The sequence below is a fragment of the Betta splendens genome, chromosome 5 (assembly GCF_900634795.4).
Source record: "Betta splendens chromosome 5, fBetSpl5.4, whole genome shotgun sequence".
NCBI lineage: Eukaryota > Metazoa > Chordata > Actinopteri > Anabantiformes > Osphronemidae > Betta > Betta splendens.
Window position 1 is genome coordinate 12509267 of NC_040885.2, and position 19284 is coordinate 12528550.

The following is a 19284-nucleotide window of genomic DNA, read 5'->3' on the forward strand; positions in this document are numbered from 1 at the left end:
ATGTGGCCGTTTGGCAGCGCTGTCCACCAACTCTCCTATCAGCCGAACAGCGTTGATGCCTTTGGAAATCTCGGGATAAATGAACCATTTTAGCTGCATCTGCAGACACACCAGCGCGTGCACTGTCCGCTCGCAGCCTCGGGAAACGCTGCCTGTTGTGCAGGTCTGCCTCCATGAGAAATGCGGAGGAATGACGCTGGCGCAGCGCCCACTGCGGTCTGCGCGGCGCGCTTCTCCAATCACGCCTCGCCGCCCCCCCCCCCCCCCCCCCCCGTAATTGCCCGCGCGCACGCTCCCGCGCGCATAGCTCACCTGCTTTAATTGGGCTACCGCGACAAGTCGTCCGGCGCGTGACGTCAGCGCGATTGATGGGCTCGCGCCAATTGCGGGCCAGCCTATCCGAGGGGGGGGGGGGGGGGGTTCAGCGCCCTGAAAGCCCGCAGAAGCCGCGCGAGCGAGGGGGACGTGCAGCGGATCCGTGGAAGCGGGAGGCGTCTCCGCCTGTGAATGGATGCGGGACTGAGCGCTGCTCGACATGGGCCGCCGCTGACAGCCCGGCATTAGGTGGAAGCGACAGCTCTCTGGACCGATATTCGAGCTCACTGGAGACGCCGACGAGCCTGTTTACGCGGGACCGACTTTCTCACCGCCGAGCAGCGCTGGAAGCAGGAGCCGCTCCGTCGTTCGTTCCCCGGCACCAGCCGAGTCCATCAGCATTGACGCCTCTTTTCTTTGCGCCCCAGCGTTCGGAGCCATGGGCTGCACGGTGAGCGCCGAGGATAAGGCTGCGGCGGAGAGGTCAAAGATGATTGACAAGAACCTGCGAGAGGACGGCGAGAAGGCGGCCAGGGAAGTGAAGCTGCTGCTGCTAGGTAGGTGGAGGTGCAGCGGCCAATGTAAAGCAGCGTATGCGGAGCTGCCCGGAAATAAGACGTGTCAGCATATGGTTTAGAGCGCGGCACAACAACAAAGTTGGCATGCGTGAAGTACCAAACTAGCACAGAGGCAGTGAATGGGCATCGAAACCCCACGCAGTCGCCCACGCGTGCAAGACGGGCCTGCGAACATCCCATCACCTGCAGCACGTGAAGGGGCCATTTCCAACACACGGCCTCCCGCTGCGCGTCTTGTTAATTAGCCGACGCGAGTGTCTTAGAGATAACTCCGATGTCATCATGTCAACATGTGCCGCTGCTTCCCTCCGCTCTGTTCTGGGCAGAACAGCTGGCGTTCTGCCCAGAAAGCCTAATTCACTAAATCCAAGGATCCACGCGCAGGAGCGGGACTCACTTCAGCTCCGCGCTCACAAACACACTTCCGCCTGTCACGGCGACGCGATTCATGTTTGTCTTCTGGCAACAGTGGGGAGAAAAGCTGTTTTATGCCATTTATTCCAAAGACAGACAAACATCTCTTGCATTCACACACACACACACACACACACACACACACACACACACACACACACACACTGCTTACTCACTTCCCCTCTTGCCCAGTTCAGCTGTTTTTGTTTGCCATCATTCTGCTCTTGGTTTGTCTCTGCGTCTTATCATTTATATGTGCACACAACTGACAGCTGACAACACACTGTGAGCCTCAAGGAATGTGTGTGTGTGTGTGTGTGTGTGTGTGTGTGTGTGTGTGTGTGTGTGTGTGTGTGTGTGTGTGTGTGTGTGTGTGTGTGTGTGTGTGTGTGTGTGTGTGTGTGTGTGTGTGTGTAATTGCCACTGTAGATACTGAGGGGGAAGTAAGGACATTTTGCACAATCTTACAACATTTTAGTGCATCGAGGAGCGTCTTTACAGACATAGAGGTTTGTGTGTGTGTGTGTGTGTGTGTGTGTGTGTGTGTGTGTGTGTGTTGTGGTTGGTGTCTGGGTTGGTGAGTAATAACACAGTGTCAATCGAGCCTCTTAATCACAAACTTCTACAGTCGTCCTTCCTGTGTATTTATGGGTTGCAGCACCGTTTCTGCTCCACGTCACACACTTGCACTTGTGCGTCTTTGAACTGCGTGCGTTGTCCCAGTGCAGTCGAGTTGTGGTCACGAAGCAAGGTGACAGCGGACTCGAAATCCCAGAGTCCCAAAAAAAGAGAAAACACAGATTATAAATGTTTCCTTATTGTTTTTCTTCCTTTAATGATCATTTTAAAGCTATGCATGTGATTATACGTTCATACGCTCTCTTAGGTAGTAATTGTCTGACAAAACATGAAATCTGTGACAAAGGCGGCGTTTTCAGGTCCAGTGAAGTCACAAAAACAAAGCGAGCGAACGAACTGAACATGCGTGATGCGTTCAGGGACATGCATATTTCACACGTCCTGGAGGATTATGTAACAGATTTGGTCTCAGGCTGCTGGTCCATTTCTTGGCTTCCTGCTGTGACAACGACCAGGCAAGTTGTCACAACCACAAGGCCCCAGTTTCACATTTTAAACACACCAGAATAAACAGTCGAGCGTAGTCGCTTTATCGGCCCTGTCACGACACACTTCGCTCCCCGTCGTCGTATTATTCCAGTGTCTGAAACCCTCAGGACACAAACTAATTAGCCGCGCTGTGACAGCGTCTCGAGGCTGGATCTGAGGAGTGTTGATGACACACACAGACGCGCAGGAGGCGGCCGCTTGTTGACTTTTCACTTCGAGGCTCCGGCGCCGCGTCGCGGCCGCGTTCACCCTGTTCCTGTCTGTGGAGATGCGGACTTAGCGCTGGGTGGAGGCGATGGGTCGCGTGACGGCAGGTAGCGGAGCGTGGGGGTCGTTAGCGGCTCTGCAGCTTCCAGCCGCCGGTGGTGTGTTTGAAGTGAAGGCTTCACGACAGAAGAGCCTCCTCCTCTGTTTGTTGTAGAATCAGAGGGGCAATAAAGCATATTATTAGTGGGTAGAGGTCAGTAGGAACCAAAGGGGGAGCTGAAAACCCCTCCCAGACGTCCTCTGACTGTTAATATGGGCACAAGGCTGTGGGACGACTTGACATCATCAGCTCATGGGAAACTCTCCTTTCTCGCTGATTGCACCGTGTTGCACCATACTGCAGACCTCCTGGTGTTCAGGGCCAGAGACCCGGAACAAAGCCCATGATGCATGAGTCTGTGATGCAGCGTCGTAGGCGCTCTCACCTGTGCTTGTCTCTGTACCTGCTGTATGAATGATGCCCCCCACATGTGGCATTTTAACGGCCTCAGGAAGCTCAACCTTGGTTCCGCTCCTGAGTTTAACTGAGTCCGATTGGACTTTCACCAGCAGTTTACCTAAACTCAGAGTGGTGCACTCTGAGTTTAGGTAAAAAATCTACAGTGTGAACATACTTTGGGTTCTGAGAGATCTGCATATTTGTGACTTGGTTCTTTAATCCCTCGTCCGCCAGCGTTATCTCTGGTTCCCACCCTGAGCAGATGCTGATAATAAGTGTGCGTCAGAGCAGACGTGACTCACTGCTCACGACACAAGAGACGGCTCAGGGTGCGACGTCCGTCCACAGATGACAACTTCACAACTGCCCACGAGCTCAAATGATAGGTTTATGGGCTGTTAGTCACGTCTACGGTGAACACCACTAAGTGCACGTGTATTTATATGCTGACCTAGCAAAAATGCAAACAATGCTGAGCAGAGCTACAGGGCGACAGAGCTGTGTGTGTGTGTGTGTGTGTGGGGCAGGTGATGTTTATGATATGCAGTAGTGCGTAAAGTGTGGTTCTGAATGATACTGATAAGAGAGAATGATACTGTTTATTAGACATTAATTGATTCCACAGATTCCATTTGTTGGTTCCACACAACTTGACACAGACCAAAGAAAATGACTCCGCAATGACGGGAACCATAGAAGAAGAAGTTGCATAACCGCGGTGCATCAGTCCATGTGATGTGTGCATCGCTGTCGGATGTAGTTGTGTTGTTGAAAGCGCGTGCTCCGGTACATTAGACTGCATTAACGTGAAAACCACTGGCGTTCACATGAATTATTGAATTCTCTTAATAATACAGACACAGACAGACTGTGGGGCAGGTTCTGTGTTGGCGACTGCTCTCTCCACTTTATTGTGTGATGTGATGTGATTGACGGGTGGGTGATGCTCGCGGGCTGCTGTTTCTCCCTCTACGGTGTTGCAGCATGTTGTTTTCTGCAGCAGCAGGAAACCTACAGAATCTGCTAACTTTAGTACCTACAGGCGCCACCCACTTTCCTGCAGCCTGTGAAGTTAAAGTGGAAATTCTCCAGGATGCATTAACCGACATATTTATCACGTCTGACAATGATGTGCAAAATAAGATTCTGCTCTGGAGTCCATTATCAGATCCCATCCTCTGTTTTGCGCAGATGACAAACTGGCTCCTTTCACATCTTTCATTTTCTTATCACATTTCCATTTTCTGACTCATTCATAATTTAGGAAGCTTCGTTTTCCTCTTTCCTTACTCATCCTTCCACATGAGCACAGGGCCCTGAGTAAAAGGGCAAAGCCTTACAAGGACAAAGGCTCTAATTGGATCTTCAGACAGGTTTTCGCAGCCAGCTGTGTGACGAGCTGGGCTTTACACAGCAGCCGTCCTTTAGGAGTCTGCCCGTGTTCCTCACGACATACGTCTTAATGTACCGAGGCGCTGCGCGAGAGGAATCCATCTGTCACTGATACGGAGATGATGCAGCAACCATGAGATGTGTCTGGAAAGGCAGCGTAAAGGATGAGGGACAGATGGCCTTCATACAGTACGTGATGAGGGTGCTCTCTGTCATTTTTAAGATGATTCAGATTGAGATGATTCACGGTTGACTTCTCCGCTGTAAGTAAGTAATTGCTGTTGGAAAAGATGTCGAAACACTTTAAAGGGCAATAGGCCAAAGCAAATGTCAGCGTAATCACGTTTGATTTCGGGGCCTCTCCACCAGCGCGGCCTGTATTTACTGCTGCCTGTCGTCCTAACGCTGAACATGAGTCTGTTTTTTATGGCGGTGCCCTCTCACACGGACACAGTGACAGATGAGCGCATGTTAAGTCTGTATTCTTCAGATGAGTAGACTGTGCAGTCTTTACACTTGTCGGAGGGAGAAAAGCAAAATAGAAGAGGACTTAAGTGATTCAGGATATGAGGCATAAAACACAGACGTCCGCTGATGAGATGTTTAATGAAAGCAGACTCGATGATGAGCTGATGCTGATGAAGCAGTAATTATCCGTGTTGTTGTTTTAGCATCTACGGTCGGACTTTTTTAATTATGTCATCTCGCTGCAGTCTCTTCAACTGCAGTGTGCAGGTATACGATCATATCGCCCAGCGAGTGCGTCGGCCGCTGGGGAAGCCTGATTCCTTTGACTGTGTTTAATATTAGAATGGGAAAAGTGACATTGTGGCTGTTATGAGTGTTGGTAATATTTGGTGAATGGAGTAAAAACACTGATTTCTCAGTGATGCTGCTTCACAGGGATGAAGCAGGCTCGCCTCCCTGCCTCGTTGCCATGGTTATATTCATACTGAATGATCGACTTAATACATTTAATTCACTCCATTGTGCACCAACAGCGGGCACCAGTGATCACAGGTTAACTGAGGTAACTCCTTCGCATGTCACAAGGGTCTGGGACCAAGTGGGGAGAATGAGGACATGCAGGTGTAATGAAAATACAAAACAAGTAGGAACCGAAGTAACCTGGAACCGAAGCTGAGCTCAACTAGACAGAACTGACTCCACCACTGATGCAAAACACAGACACAGCTCCACAGAGGACAGAGAAACCCATTAACCACAAACACTGAACTAAAGGACATTTACAGGTACTTGCTTATGTACAGTAACCAAATATACATCTGAAAGTCTGAAACGGCAACACTGAGTTTTTTACGTGATTATACCTTGAATATTATGGCTGAGAGAAGAATAATCCTCCTGTGTCTGATTAGCTGGCGAACATGTTGCTCTCTTTTTAGGATTATGAAGATAAGAATCAGGAAGCGCCACCTGACCGTGACCTGAATTTCGTGCAGCCTCGGGGCGTCATTAAGTTCTTTAAGTATATCTAAGATTAAAGTCTGTTCGGAGCTTTTAGAACTTTCTCTAGCCACCAAGTACTGATCCTGGAGCAGTGCTGTGTGGCTACAAGATAAACTGGCACTGGTGTCATCCAGTCTGCTTTATATTAATGATTATCAGGACAGTTTGCAATCAGAAGTGATGAGGAGGAAAAGGAAGAGCAGGTTTGTTGGTTTCCATTCACTTAAGTCTTGTAATATTGATGCTGCAAAGACTCTTGGAATGAATATTGAATAATATGAATTCTTAGCAAAACGCTTCCTCTTTGATTTTAATGCTGTGCTGACATGTACTTAACTTGCAGGTAATTCTATACAATATCAGTCATGGTGACACCTACGCCGGCCATTAAATGTTAACTGTGCACTCAACAAGGAGGAATCTGAACCTGGGGAAGAGGTGACAGCAAAGACTGCTGGAGAGGTTTCCTGGACAGATACAGATAAAAAAAAAAGAATGAACGAGGAGCTAAAGCGATTTTTAAATGTGGCTCATCGACTGTGGCTTTAAAGCCGCCGTCTTAACAGAAGGTGAGAGAACAGCAACAATCAGGGTTCACGCTTGTTGGCGCCCAGTCGGATCCAAATACACTAATAGCTCATAATAGCTGGCGAGACATATTTTTAAATGCTCTTGGTTTGTGGGAGAAGGAAATCTGTTGAATCCTCTCGGAAATAAATTGACAGCGAGAGTTCGGCGGAGACGCCCGGCTGCATGCGATTTGAATACGATTACTCGACTTCACCGCCGCTCTCACCACAAAAACGTGGGCGTCCAAATGCATCCCGTTTTGCCAGATGATGATTGTTTATTGTTCATGTTTACGCGTCCGACGTGCACCGAGCGTGTTTTAATGTGGGCCTCTTCTCTCAGCAATCCCACAATGCCGCGCTGCCCCTTGCAGCCCTAAACGTCTCTAACTCCCTATTTTTAGTCCCACTGTCGTTGGTCACTAATGCAGCCGCTCAATGAGTCTTTGCTTTAAGAGTATTGTGTCTGATTTTTTTCCCACTGTCAACCCACGCAAACGTGTAAATGTGTTGATCTCTGTAATTTAGTTTTGGTGAGGCAATGCAGTGCGGTAACCATGGCAACTGACCTAGCGCAGGCACATTTCCTCCACCAGCTCTGCCAGCGCTGACCTTTGAGCGCCAGCGCGTCGACGTGGTCGGCGAGTGTCTCTGTGAACCCCCCTCCGACTGCAAGCCGTCGGGCCAACACTCAATATACGGCCGCTCTAATGTACAGCAGGCTCCCGATGGCGGCTGACGGACGGGCGCATGCTCTCCCACCGTACAGAGAGACTAAAGCTCCGCTGCTCTTCTGAATCACAGCTAAAAGGCCTCGTGTTCTCCGGCCTCAGGTTCATTTATTTGCCACAGCCGAAGCTGCGAAATCCCCCTGAAAAACAAAGCATGGGCGCATCGCTATAAAAGTTAATGTCCATATGCCAGTAATTAGGTGTGTGGCACCAGCTGTGATGTCTGATACGTGAACAAGCATTTCCACACAAAATGACATCAAATCCTATAGTTCATGTTTTCTTCTTTCTTTTTTTTTTTTTAAGAATGTCCACAAATCCTTGAAATACAGTGATGACCACGTTATCCTAGAATCCTGATTCAATAAGTCCTCCGGTGCTTGGCGGCGTCTTTAAAGTCTTTGCAAAGCGTCTCCTTCATTCGCATCGCCTTCATCGGTACGAGCTGGAGCTGCAGGGGTGAAATGTAGGCAACAGCATCATAAAAGGTGTTTGCCACTGTTATTAACTGTGTCCTCGCTGTCTCACACATAACGCTTCACACATAATGATGTGCTGCACGGATCCTGTTTTTTAGGGAGCACTACCAGGCTTCGGTAGCAGACATCATGAACTGCCATATATGAAGTATCCAGGCTGAATAAATCATTACAAGTGTTTAACCAGTGGCTACACAGTGAGTGCAGGAGGCATCCGTTCTGCAGAGCCGAGCAGTGAAGCTCCCTGTGACGCTGATGACCTACTTTCTCACTCCAGGCGATAACGTACTGTATTGTATCCGAGCACGGCAAATTCTTCCACCGCACTTGTGAAAAAGGGCTGTGCTGGTGCTGGTGCTGGCGGGGTCCAGGTCTGGTGCTGGTGGGGTCCAGGCTGGTAGAGCCGGCGTGTGGCGATACTGCAAACGAATGCCGGCCTTTGTTCCCTGGCGTCTGAGGAGCCTGAGTGCCTGCAGGAAATAATTCAAAGGCTGCAATCTGCAGGTCAATAAATGGACGAGGGAGAGGGAGGCTCGGTTTCAGGCTGGGTGAAAACATGCACGGTTGTTAATAATAGTGTCCTGGCAGAGGACAGTGGCCCTTATAAATAATTACTCTGTCTACACACAAATACTGATAACTTGGATCCATTTACATACGAACCAGTGTGTCTGGGATTGTTACTTTGACCACTGTAAGGTGAAGGTGAACACTTCGCTGCTAAATAAAAAATGGTAACTGTTAAATCTGAGTGGGATTGAGTGATCAGATCCCGTCTAGATTCTGAAGCTCGGTCTAACACACACTCAGTGAGTCGATCCCTTAATGTACAATATGTTCAGGAATAATGCAAATGTGTTTAGAGAAAATGTCACATCAGCTCGTGTCATCCTGTTCCCCGGTGGGCTGTGACACAGCTTTAAATAGCAGCCGCATCATTGTGAAACCTTATGTAAACATGCAGAATCTGCGGAGGAAGAACAGTCGTGGCCCAGACGGCCGCCTCAGTGCCGCCGGGGGGGGCACAGCAACGCGGGCAACAATGATTAGCTGGATGCACGGTGCCAAGGAGAAAGAGTCCGACCCGCTCATAATCACATCGTTCGCTCATGTTTGATGCATGATGTATAATTACATCACGGGTCCCTTCGGCCCTTACAGGCTCTCTGTGTTTCCTGTTAACTGGTGCGTGCTCCCACCGATGCTAATCCGGAACTTTACGTCGCCGCCGTGTATGAATAATGCTCAAACAAGCGCTTGGTTCCACAGGAAGCGGAGCGCGACTCGCCTGCAGCCAGAACCGTGGCGTCCACGCAGGAAATCCGAGCGTGAAGGAGGAACAGCTTTAAGACCCAATGCGCTAATCTTGGTTTTCACTGCCATAATCAGAACCTTACTGGGACCTGGTGGCAGCGGTCTGAAGGGAAGCTTTTGGACTTCTCCATAGGATCCTGTGATGTTCGCTGCCGCGTGTAATTTAGCAAAGCGCCAATTTGCTGGCGGGGAAGTGGGGGAAAAACAAAAAGGAGTGATTGGCTGCTTATTGCTGGCTGAATGAGCGGAGGCTCTGCAGCGTCAGGGCTCCTCGCTGCAGCATGTGCGCCGCAGCCTCTATATTAAAGCTCTGTTGCTGATCGCGCTTCTCGTTGCGCTGGCAGTTGCTGAACTCTGGCTTCTCGTCAGTAAAATGGCAGCGAAACCTTCTGGATGTTCATCGAGCTACGTCAGTACTCCTCCATCCCCAGCGCCTCCTATCTGTCCTCTTCCTAACGGCCTTTTAATTGCAGCGCTTTCTCTTCTGAAGCGCCCTCGGCCTCATTCTGTTTCCCCTCTCTACGTATTGCTTTTATTTCTCGGCTGCTGCTAATAAACGCCAGGTTGTCTCGGCTCAATGAGGCCGTGCTCCGTGCTCCTGCATCAGCCGGTCCACAGGAAATCTGGGCCGCGTGAGCTCCACCAGCGCAGCCTGGACCTCCTCCCTGTTGTACGGGGCTATTCTCGGCCATTTAACAGGCTTTATGTTAGCGTGAAGCTCATAATTAACGCATGTGGGTCACACGTAGACATCAGCAGGTCAGGTGTCACACAGAGAGGCCTCCTGTCTGACCGCGGTCATACCAGTCACTACTGCATGAACACAAACTGGTTCTCTGCTCCCGCGGGTGGAGGTGCCAGGATGCAGCTACTGTAGTCGTCGGCTGATTGACACCATCTGCTGAGAGATCGCGTTTGCCGAGATCAGGATTCCTCATCGGCCCATGAATGGATACTTTGTGCTACTGAGACTCCATCCAAGCTGGCGCTCAAGCTGAAGTGAGGAGGCCTGCGAGATAGTTGGATGCGAGAGAGAGGGAGAGAGAGAGAGAGAGAGAGAGAGAGAGGCAGTTGTGTTTTCTGGCCACTTGTGATCCTCGTGCTACAAATCATGCTATTATCTTTGTTGTGTCTTTTTTTTGGCATGCTCTGAAAACCAACCAGGGAGCAGCTATGAATAGTTGGGGTTGAAGATCCAGAAAGAGGGGGTGGCGTCGTCTCGGCGCTGCCAGAAAGCGATTCTGTTGTAACGACACTAAAAAGAAAGAGCTTGTCCTCTTTGCCAGCCGAGGGGACAGAGGCGTCTTTGTAATACTCATCGGTCCTCATTACTCGAGCGCAGGGCTTCATGTGCCTTGGATCTGATCCATAAGAACATACTGCAGGTTATTTTACAGAAGCACGAGCACATATTTCTACCATTAAGCCTTTGTAATGTTTGTAGCTGCTGATATTAGCTGTTGTGTCTGAAGTGATAAGCTATAATACAGATTTGGGCCCTGGGCCCTGGGCCCTGATCTCTAATGGGGTTTTATCTGCAGATACTGGGATAATACTCAAATCAGTGACAAATGATTAATCTTGTGTAGCAGGTCTTTGTCCCCCGATGATTGTTTTGTCAGCAATGTTTGTACCTGGATTAATGATGTGGCTGAAGTTTAGCGGTTTCCCATCAACGTAATTAATGTTCTGAAATTTATTAGGAATAGTCTCAGTTGTTCCTGCAACCATCTGTTCAGGAACCGACAACAATGAGGGGCGTCGTTTTTATCCATAGCAGCTTTTATTATCGGCTCACACATCACTCATACCTGAGTAAGTAGATGAGGTTAATCCCTGTGGCGAGTGTGTTAGCCACTTAGCTTAGCATAGGAACAAGAAGGTCTTTATGCTAAACTACCCTTAAGCTTTAAATTCGAAAAACTGATCTTATCTTCCAATGATCCACAAACCTCAGGACATACTGTACAATCACAAAAACCAAAGCTTCCAAGTAGTGGCCTTCTACTTCCTGCGATAAGATCCTGTAAATAGAAGAGGATAGAAAGGTTTTCCCTTAAAGAAGACTTCCCACTGCCCACTCCTCCTAAAACATCTTGAGCATGACGGCTCTTTTTTTGACTGCTGTCCACAAGTGTTCCGTTCCCTCTGGGCTTGAAATATTAATGGGCGAGTTTTATTAGGGAGTCAGGAAGGTGACCTTCATGCGTGAGCTCGTCCACAGAGACCGATATTCCATTTGCCACCAACCGCTTTCTCTCCTTTAACACAAGAGCCGTACACACGGGCGTAAATCTGTTTTAAGTGCAAAATGTTTATCTCAAATATTCAGGTGTACAAATGGAGGAAGAGATTTAACAGAGGCAGCAGTTCCCCCTCGAGCACGATTAAAACGTTTCTAGTTGACGCTTCATTCAAGTTGGAAACTTGGGATCCAACCTCCGAACGAGAACGATGGTGACGCTGAGGCGGAAGCTGGGTGAGAAGATGGCGCCACTGCTTTTCAATGAACCCACAGATTTTCCCCTTTATGGGTCTTTGTCTTTTCACTTCAGTTCACAGTGATGGTTTAACAACAATTAACAACAATTACAAATTGCATTTAAATAAAACCATTTTTATTTTATTGTATTGTTGACCAAAATGTCAGGTTCAACATGTAACACCACTCCTTTAATGTTCCAACAGGTGCTGGAGAATCTGGAAAGAGCACCATTGTGAAGCAGATGAAGTAAGTGACACAACCATTGCCTTCTTCCTTCTTATGCGTTTAATCTGGGTCGCTTCTGTTTAGACCCAGGAGCTTCCATCACTCTGGAGCTTCGGTAGCTTTTGGTGAGTCATTAACGTCCACTCAGTGTCGCCACTGGAGCCACAGATTCTGCTGGTACAAGGTTAGAATTCCTCCGTATTTGAACGGTTACTCATCAAAGTCACAGTCGTGCTGGATTATATTCTAGTAAGAAGTGTTTGTCTGCGTCATTTACGTGAATAGGCTGCAGTTCCCACCTTCCTGACGGCTGACAGGTCAACAGTAAGGACGACGCCTACGCCTGATGACTGTCCCTGTTGATGTGGTCGTGCTTGACTTGCTATTATTCAATCGGAAGTTACTTCCACTTCCACGCTCACTCAGGACCCTTAAACGGCTTAATTATTCACATTCCTCAGGGCCGAACAGGCAGCGAGATCCATTTTTCATGAGCTCGTGGCTTCTTGAAGCCACTTTATTAACACGTACGGGGACGGAGATAAATCAGCCTCACGACACTGACCCACAGTGTTATGTATTGTTCCATCAACGCGTCTAGATGGAGCATAAACGCCTTTGTAGCGCGTGCTGTTTGAATCACTGCTGTTTATTGTCCTATAAATCCACACAGGCTCTTTGACTTTAAGCTGATGGGACGTTCGCTCCCTGCAGCGTGATGAAATCTACAGTAGATGATCTCTGGACGCACGCATGAGCTTGAAAACACCACCAGTGTTCAAAATGCCCAGCATTGATTAGTGACTGGCACCAGGGTGGTGGATGGTGCAGTGCAGCCCAGTTTGCTGGACCGTAATAAACGTCGCGCGTTCGTGGTGTTTCCAGAATCATCCATGAAGACGGCTACTCAGAAGACGAGTGCAAGCAGTACCGCGCCGTGGTTTACAGCAACACCATCCAGTCCATCATGGCCATCGTCAAGGCCATGGCCAACCTCAGGGTAGACTACAGCAGCCCCGCGCGAGTGGTAAGACACAGCAGAACACCTGTCAAAGCACACGTCTGCACACATCGGATGCATGAACGCAGACATGCAAAGACAGCGACTGACTCATTAAAAAGAGCCGCTTTGAAGCTGCGTCAACGCTTCAAACGAACGCGGGCTCGTTTTCGCGTCAACCATCATCGCGCCGCTGAGTCATCGTCAAACGGGAGGGATCCGCGCCTTTTGTTGCGCGCGCCCTCCGTCTTTGCTCTGATCGTTGTAGCAGACGAGCACGGAGCTGGAAGTGTGACAAATACCAGCAGCGGCGCGCAGACGGGCAGATGGTGTGGGGCTCAGACGCACCGGCGGGAGGCATTTAGAGAGGAGCGCGTGTGCGTGCTCTGCGAACAGCCCAGCGTTCAGCGATTCCGCCTGTAAAAGGTGAAGGGAACGGCCCCGTTTGTTCAAATGATCATTTTGTCATATGTTCACTTCTAGCTGTCCTTCCATCGCGCCCCCGGTCTGTTTGCTAAGTCCTTCTGTGGAGACTGTTATGCTGCTAAGTCATAGCTCTGCAGATGCAACACGGCACACGCTCATCATTTATCCATACGTTGAGGCGGTGTTTCCTGGGAAAGCCAATGAATATTTCAAGAATAAAAGTGGGAGGAATGAACTGTCTCATATAATATATATAAACTGTCTACATATTCATTTATATATACTTTTTTTAGACTGTTCAATTTGACTTTGGGTTGGATTACGAATGTCTAATTGGATTGTTATTTTATGGAGATTTGATGTGTATTGACCTAATTAAAACATTTTAATTAAATATAATTAATCAGCCAGCCGCGGTTATGACACGCTCACAAAGTGCCGTGTAGAAACACAAAGCAGCTGCCAGGCTGCTGCACCCGGTGAACACCTATCAGATACAAGAGCAAGCTGTCGCTGAGCTCTAACAGTGACTGAGCTGGTGTGAAGCTGTAATACAGGGGCCGAGGTCGTTGGATGGATGGATGCTCTTCTGTCCTCGTCCTCGCCGTGTACGTGATGAGACTCTCGCAGACGCTCCCACGCATGCGATGCACCAACACACACACACACACACACACACACACACACACACACACACACACACACACACACACACACACACACACACACACATTTGTATTAATACAATTAAAATCCATGTGCAAATATCTCCTCCTGTGCCTGTGCCGTCGCCCACAGGACGACGCGCAGCAGCTCTTCGCTCTGGCTGCGGCCGCTGAGGAGCAGGGCATTCTTCCCGACGACCTGGCCAACGTGATCCGGCGGCTGTGGGGCGACGGCGGCATACAGAGCTGCTTCGCCAGGTCGCGAGAGTACCAGCTCAACGACTCTGCAGCATAGTGAGTGCGGGTTTGGGTGGGTCTTGTAACGTGAGCCCGCTGAGGAGTAGGTTTTATGCCCTGTAATGCAACCCTTGCATCCCTGTGCATGATGACCTCTGTTTAGGACGCCTCCGCCGGTGCTGGCTCTGTCCCGCTAGTCCTGCGTACGCCTGAGTCTAACATTATGTTCCGACCAGTACTAAAACCCAAAAAGGACTATGCAGCTACTGTTGATGCGCTCGGTGGCTGTTACTTTCACGCAGGTGTGGGCTGCTTCGTATCGCTGCCATTAGAGATGCTGTGATGGATCTGATCGCCCGGCGCCGCCAGCCCGCCTCATATGGGCTGCAGTGGAAAGGCCGCCTCCAGCTTCTCCGGGGGGCTGTAGAGGCGAGAGGAATGGTCCAATAACTTCAGTTTACTGATTATTTCTCCCTCGCCGGGTTTGGCTTTTCATACGGTAACTTGATAAGCAGAGCACAGGCGGCGTTTTCCTGCACGGCTAAAAGAATGAGACTTAGACAAATGTGTTTACTTCAGTCTAAATGAGCTGCCAATAAATGATAGCTGTGACATTAAACCTCCTGTTTGCTTAGTGACTGGAAGTCGGAAATGTTGCTGTGTGTGATCTGTTCATAATAACTCATCCCATCCGGAAATGTGCAGCACGTCGTTCGTTAGGTTTGTTCTGCTTAATAAACCTTCCAGACGCATCGATTGGTCGGGTTGTCGGGTCATTAATTATTAGCATTATTAGCACATAAGCTCTGCTCCGCTGAAACTCCGTGCTTCTGCTTCTGTTTACGCGAGCAGCAGCTTGGCTGGGCCACGGTGGCTCCCAGCTGGACGTGGACGATGATGCAATGCGTGTGCAAGTGGAGCAGGCTATGTCAAGCACCACAACCCCCCCCCCAACACACACACACACACACACTGACCAGCAGTCTGTCTGAAAATAGACAGAGGAGCGAGGACGAAGGATGCACGCGTCGAAATGGGTGGATGCGAACCAGTACAGAATCAGCACGAGACCACAGAGCAGTCCCAGTTGGGACCAGTGGTAACAGCTCACACTGACGCTGCGGTCAGATTTGTCCTGGTTGAGTTCACTCGACGTTATTCGTATATACACAACGCTGTAAATATCAGCCTTGGCTGCGGGCAGCTGTGGACGAAGCACGGCGCGCAGACGACTGGTGTCCGCTGCAGCGAGCGAGGGGGGGGCCTGTGCTGTCAGCTTTGGGTCGAAGAAGCGAGTATGTGCTTCCTGCGAGCGTGCCGATAGCAGCCGTGGCCCCGCAGAGGCTGAGGTCCTTGACCCCAACCAGCATCCAGCTCCAGAGTGTGTTTATATAACGCTATGGACAAACAGACACGCTGCGTTTGTGTCAAAACGGGACTTTAATTAATGAGGACCGGCGCCGGCGGGTGGAGCCTGATACCGACTGTGCATCTCTTGTGTGCGTCTCCAGCTTTTGGGTTCTAAGCACTGACATCACTCTGTTTGCCTGCGTCTTAGTTACCTGAACGACCTGGAGAGGATAGCTAAGGCGGACTACATCCCCACCCAGCAGGACGTGCTGCGGACCCGAGTCAAGACCACCGGCATTGTGGAAACGCACTTCACCTTCAAGGAGCTGCACTTCAAGTAGGCCTCTATGAATAAATCTATGGACCACTGATGGTTTTCGACAGCACGCCTGCTGTCCGCATGCTGCTCTTCACTGCTCTACATCATCCAGAACCTGCTAAACTAAATATTTGCTCCCAACATTAATGGTGTCAAGGGCCGACTGACACTCCTACTTTGAAAATGTGATTCCCAGCCGCTCAGAAGCTAAATTATACCAAAACTAATTATCCTGATTGCGCTGAGAGCTGAGTTAATGCATTAGATCCTGCCCGCCGTGCTCCGCTCCCATAAAACTACGGCTTTATTTAGTGCCGGGTCTTACGTAAAATATGGAGCTCGAGCACTGATGTGTGGGATAGTAATGGATGTATAGACACACAGAATCTCTTAGCGGAGGTAAGAGCTTAAATATTTGATGTCAGTACTAATACTGAAGCGGATCCATATATATAAAGGTCAGCGTGTGGAGGTATGAAGGTGGAGGTGCCTGATATTCTCAGCGTTTGTCTGCATTGTGTGTGGAGCGTTCAGCGTAACTCGCATGACGAACAGCAGCAGCTGCCGCACGGCTCGGCTCGGCTCGGGTGTGACCCGCCTCCCGATAAACTCTGATATTTACCTTCTGTCATCGCCCTCGCAGTCCGAGCTGAATAATTCATAGAGGCAATCGATAGGAGGGAAAAAACCAAAAAGGCCTGATTTAAGATGCATTGAGATGGCGTTTCTCAGCTTAAACAGATTGCGGCTTCGGTGAGCGCTGGTGTCGCAGCAGCTGTGCAGGATGTGCAGGACTATTATCACCTCCGCCGTCTGAAGGGCTTTTGCTCACACCTCTAACAGCTTCCAGCTTCTCCGCTTCCCCGTTAGCTCTCAGCGCTGAGGCCTGCCCCTCGTAGCCCGGACTGACCTTGCAACCTTTTAGCGGATATCCGATGGGCACTTCTCCACCATCCGCCACTTCTGCTCTCAAAGTGGCCTCATGAAAGCTTAACATAGGTCTCAGGATGTAACACTAACTTCCTCCTCCCTCCTCCTCACACACACACACACACACACACACACACACACACACACACACACACACACACATGCATTTCTTTACCTCCAACTCTGTTGCAGGATGTTTGATGTGGGAGGCCAACGCTCAGAGAGAAAGAAGTGGATCCACTGCTTTGAAGGAGTCACAGCCATCATCTTCTGTGTTGCTCTGAGCGCGTATGACCTGGTGCTGGCTGAGGACGAAGAGATGGTGAGGAGCCAGACACAGACACCTGCCTTCTGTGGGCCTTCCTTGACTCGCTTCATAAATCTGCACTTTGCTTCATTATGAGTGTGAGGCGGTGCAGGCTGTGCAGCGGTTAGCGTCGCCCATCCCTCCTTATTACAGCTTAATCATAGCGAGCTCCAGGTGGTATAATTAGCTCATTGGAATTTGCACCAGTGGAGTGCAATTATGTAGTAAAGGACCTGTTAGCTAATAGCTTTTCAACTGACTTCAACCATTTGACCCCAATTCCTTCAACTGCTTATGAATGTAAAGCATTGGCTCTGGAGAGCATGTGCCAAAGGATGCTCTGATCTGCCCCCTACTGCGATGCCTGGCCCTGGCTTTGAAAATGTGGAGCAGCAGCGCCCCCTGGCGGCGGCACCCGGTGCTGCGTTGATCTGCGTCCTGTAACTGATGACCATTTTCTCCCCTGTCTGTTAGAATCGAATGCACGAGAGCATGAAACTCTTTGACTCCATCTGCAACAACAAGTGGTTCACCGAGACGTCCATCATCCTCTTTCTCAACAAGAAGGACCTGTTTGAGGAGAAGATCACGCGCAGCCCTCTCACCATCTGCTTCCCGGAGTACGCAGGTAAGAAGGCGCCGCCTTCACGCTACGGCGCTGACTCAACGAACACGTCACCCTCCAGTCAAACCCCCTCCGTCGTCTCTCCGCCCTTTGCTTCCCAGGGGCCAACAAGTTTGACGAGGCGGCCAGTTACATTCAGACCAAGTTTGAGGACCTGAACAAGAAGAAGGACACCAAGGAAATCTACACCCACTTCACGTGTGCCACCGACACCAAGAACGTGCAGTTCGTCTTTGACGCCGTTACTGATGTCATCATTAAGAACAATCTAAAAGACTGTGGTCTTTTCTAAAGGGTGAGTCATGGATGCATCCAGGTCACTCACCACCTGCTGATCCCAATCAGCTCCATCACACTGCGCTCTGGGTGTGTTGCACTCATCGCATGCATCAGTCATCCGGCATCCTCTCAAGCGCCTGTGTTTGTCTCCTTGTCTCTCCTCCGGCAGGACGATGCCTGACCGACGTACGCAGACTGCATGAGAGACTGCAACAGCCATGTGATGATTACTGCTTTTCATAATGAAAACAATAACAGACTTGATTCCTAGAGTGGAAGCCGGAACCAACGCCAATAATCACTGATTTGCAACCATCACCTTCTCTGTCTGACGTGTTATTAGTTTTATAAATAGATTTCGTATTGCTCCTGATCGGGGGGGGGGGGTCTCACACTGTTCCTGCTGAGTAAATAGACGTTTGACCACCTACAGTCGAGACACTGGCCCCGGAGAATCGTTATTTTTAATTAGATTGGAAAATTGTAAATAAGCAGATGAAATGAAAACAGTAAATCATCACGCCACAAATAGAAAATACAGTGGAATGCGTGTTTTCAGCTAATTAGCCTCCGAGGATGAGTTCAACAATCACTTGTTTAATTCCTTCCGTGTCACTTAGTTCGACTTTTATTGGACTGTTATTTTTCCGTTCTGCTGTTGAAGCTTGGGATCCAGTTCAACTTTTTATACAAACCACCACGCTTACGTTGACCGACGCCGGCACTCGACGAACCTTTCGACTGCACAGAGCTTATTTTTTAGAAGAAAACACACGAGCATGGAGAATGAACACAGATGAAGGGAACGCGTTTTTGTACAATGTTTACACAGAATCAATATCCACAGTTGTACTATAGTGCATTGTTCTGCATGACTGTCCATAGATTAGCCTGTGCTCCCCACAAACTAAATAACATTCCTTAAGCAACTACGTTAAAGAAACTAAACAAATGGTTATGTGTCACTTCTAAGATATTTGCAAGATTTTTAAGTGGTTCCGTCAGTTCCTACATGAATTGTTCTGTACTCTTTGTTTCATTCAGTCTTTCTACATATGTTTGTGCCTTGATATCTGTTTACACCTGTTCTTTAGAGACATGCTATAATCATAGTGTGAATTAGGGCTATTTTTACTCCACTTCACTTCACGTACAGTAAGCCATGTTTCAAAATGCCACAACACGGAGGCAAATGCATCATAGTTGTTCATTATTATTAAGGTAAAACTCATTCACTTGTTCAATGTAAATAAAGGTTTGGTCACACTGTAATTTATTCTACAGACTGATGTGTCAAATCCAGGTGAAAAGGTTCTTGGTTGGTTCATTATTTAATTAAG

The 19284-nt window shown here is 49.1% G+C and overlaps 1 protein-coding gene across 1 annotated transcript; it reads left to right on the forward strand.

Annotated features, from left to right (window-relative positions):
* Nucleotides 1-420: 420 nt before the first annotated feature.
* LOC114854996 (guanine nucleotide-binding protein G(i) subunit alpha-2) lies at nucleotides 421-19216 on the forward strand. The gene is made up of 9 exons (XM_029149618.3): nucleotides 421-872; nucleotides 11785-11827; nucleotides 12692-12833; nucleotides 14031-14191; nucleotides 15693-15821; nucleotides 16926-17055; nucleotides 17515-17668; nucleotides 17767-17960; nucleotides 18114-19216. Exons 1-8 carry the CDS (start codon nucleotides 755-757, stop codon nucleotides 17955-17957), a joined length of 1068 nt encoding a protein of 355 aa, XP_029005451.1. The 5' UTR covers nucleotides 421-754; the 3' UTR covers nucleotides 17958-17960; nucleotides 18114-19216.
* The last annotated feature ends 68 nt before the right edge of the window (nucleotides 19217-19284 follow it).

Bases quoted from the DNA above. Each gene is read 5' to 3' on its own strand.
- LOC114854996 (XM_029149618.3), top strand. From the start codon at position 755: ATGGGCTGCACGGTGAGCGCCGAGGATAAGGCTGCGGCGGAGAGGTCA. The intron at 14,192-15,692 runs GTGAGTGCGGGT...CCTGCGTCTTAG, and splicing joins CTCAACGACTCTGCAGCATA to TTACCTGAACGACCTGGAGA. The intron at 17,056-17,514 runs GTGAGGAGCCAG...CCTGTCTGTTAG, and splicing joins TGGCTGAGGACGAAGAGATG to AATCGAATGCACGAGAGCAT.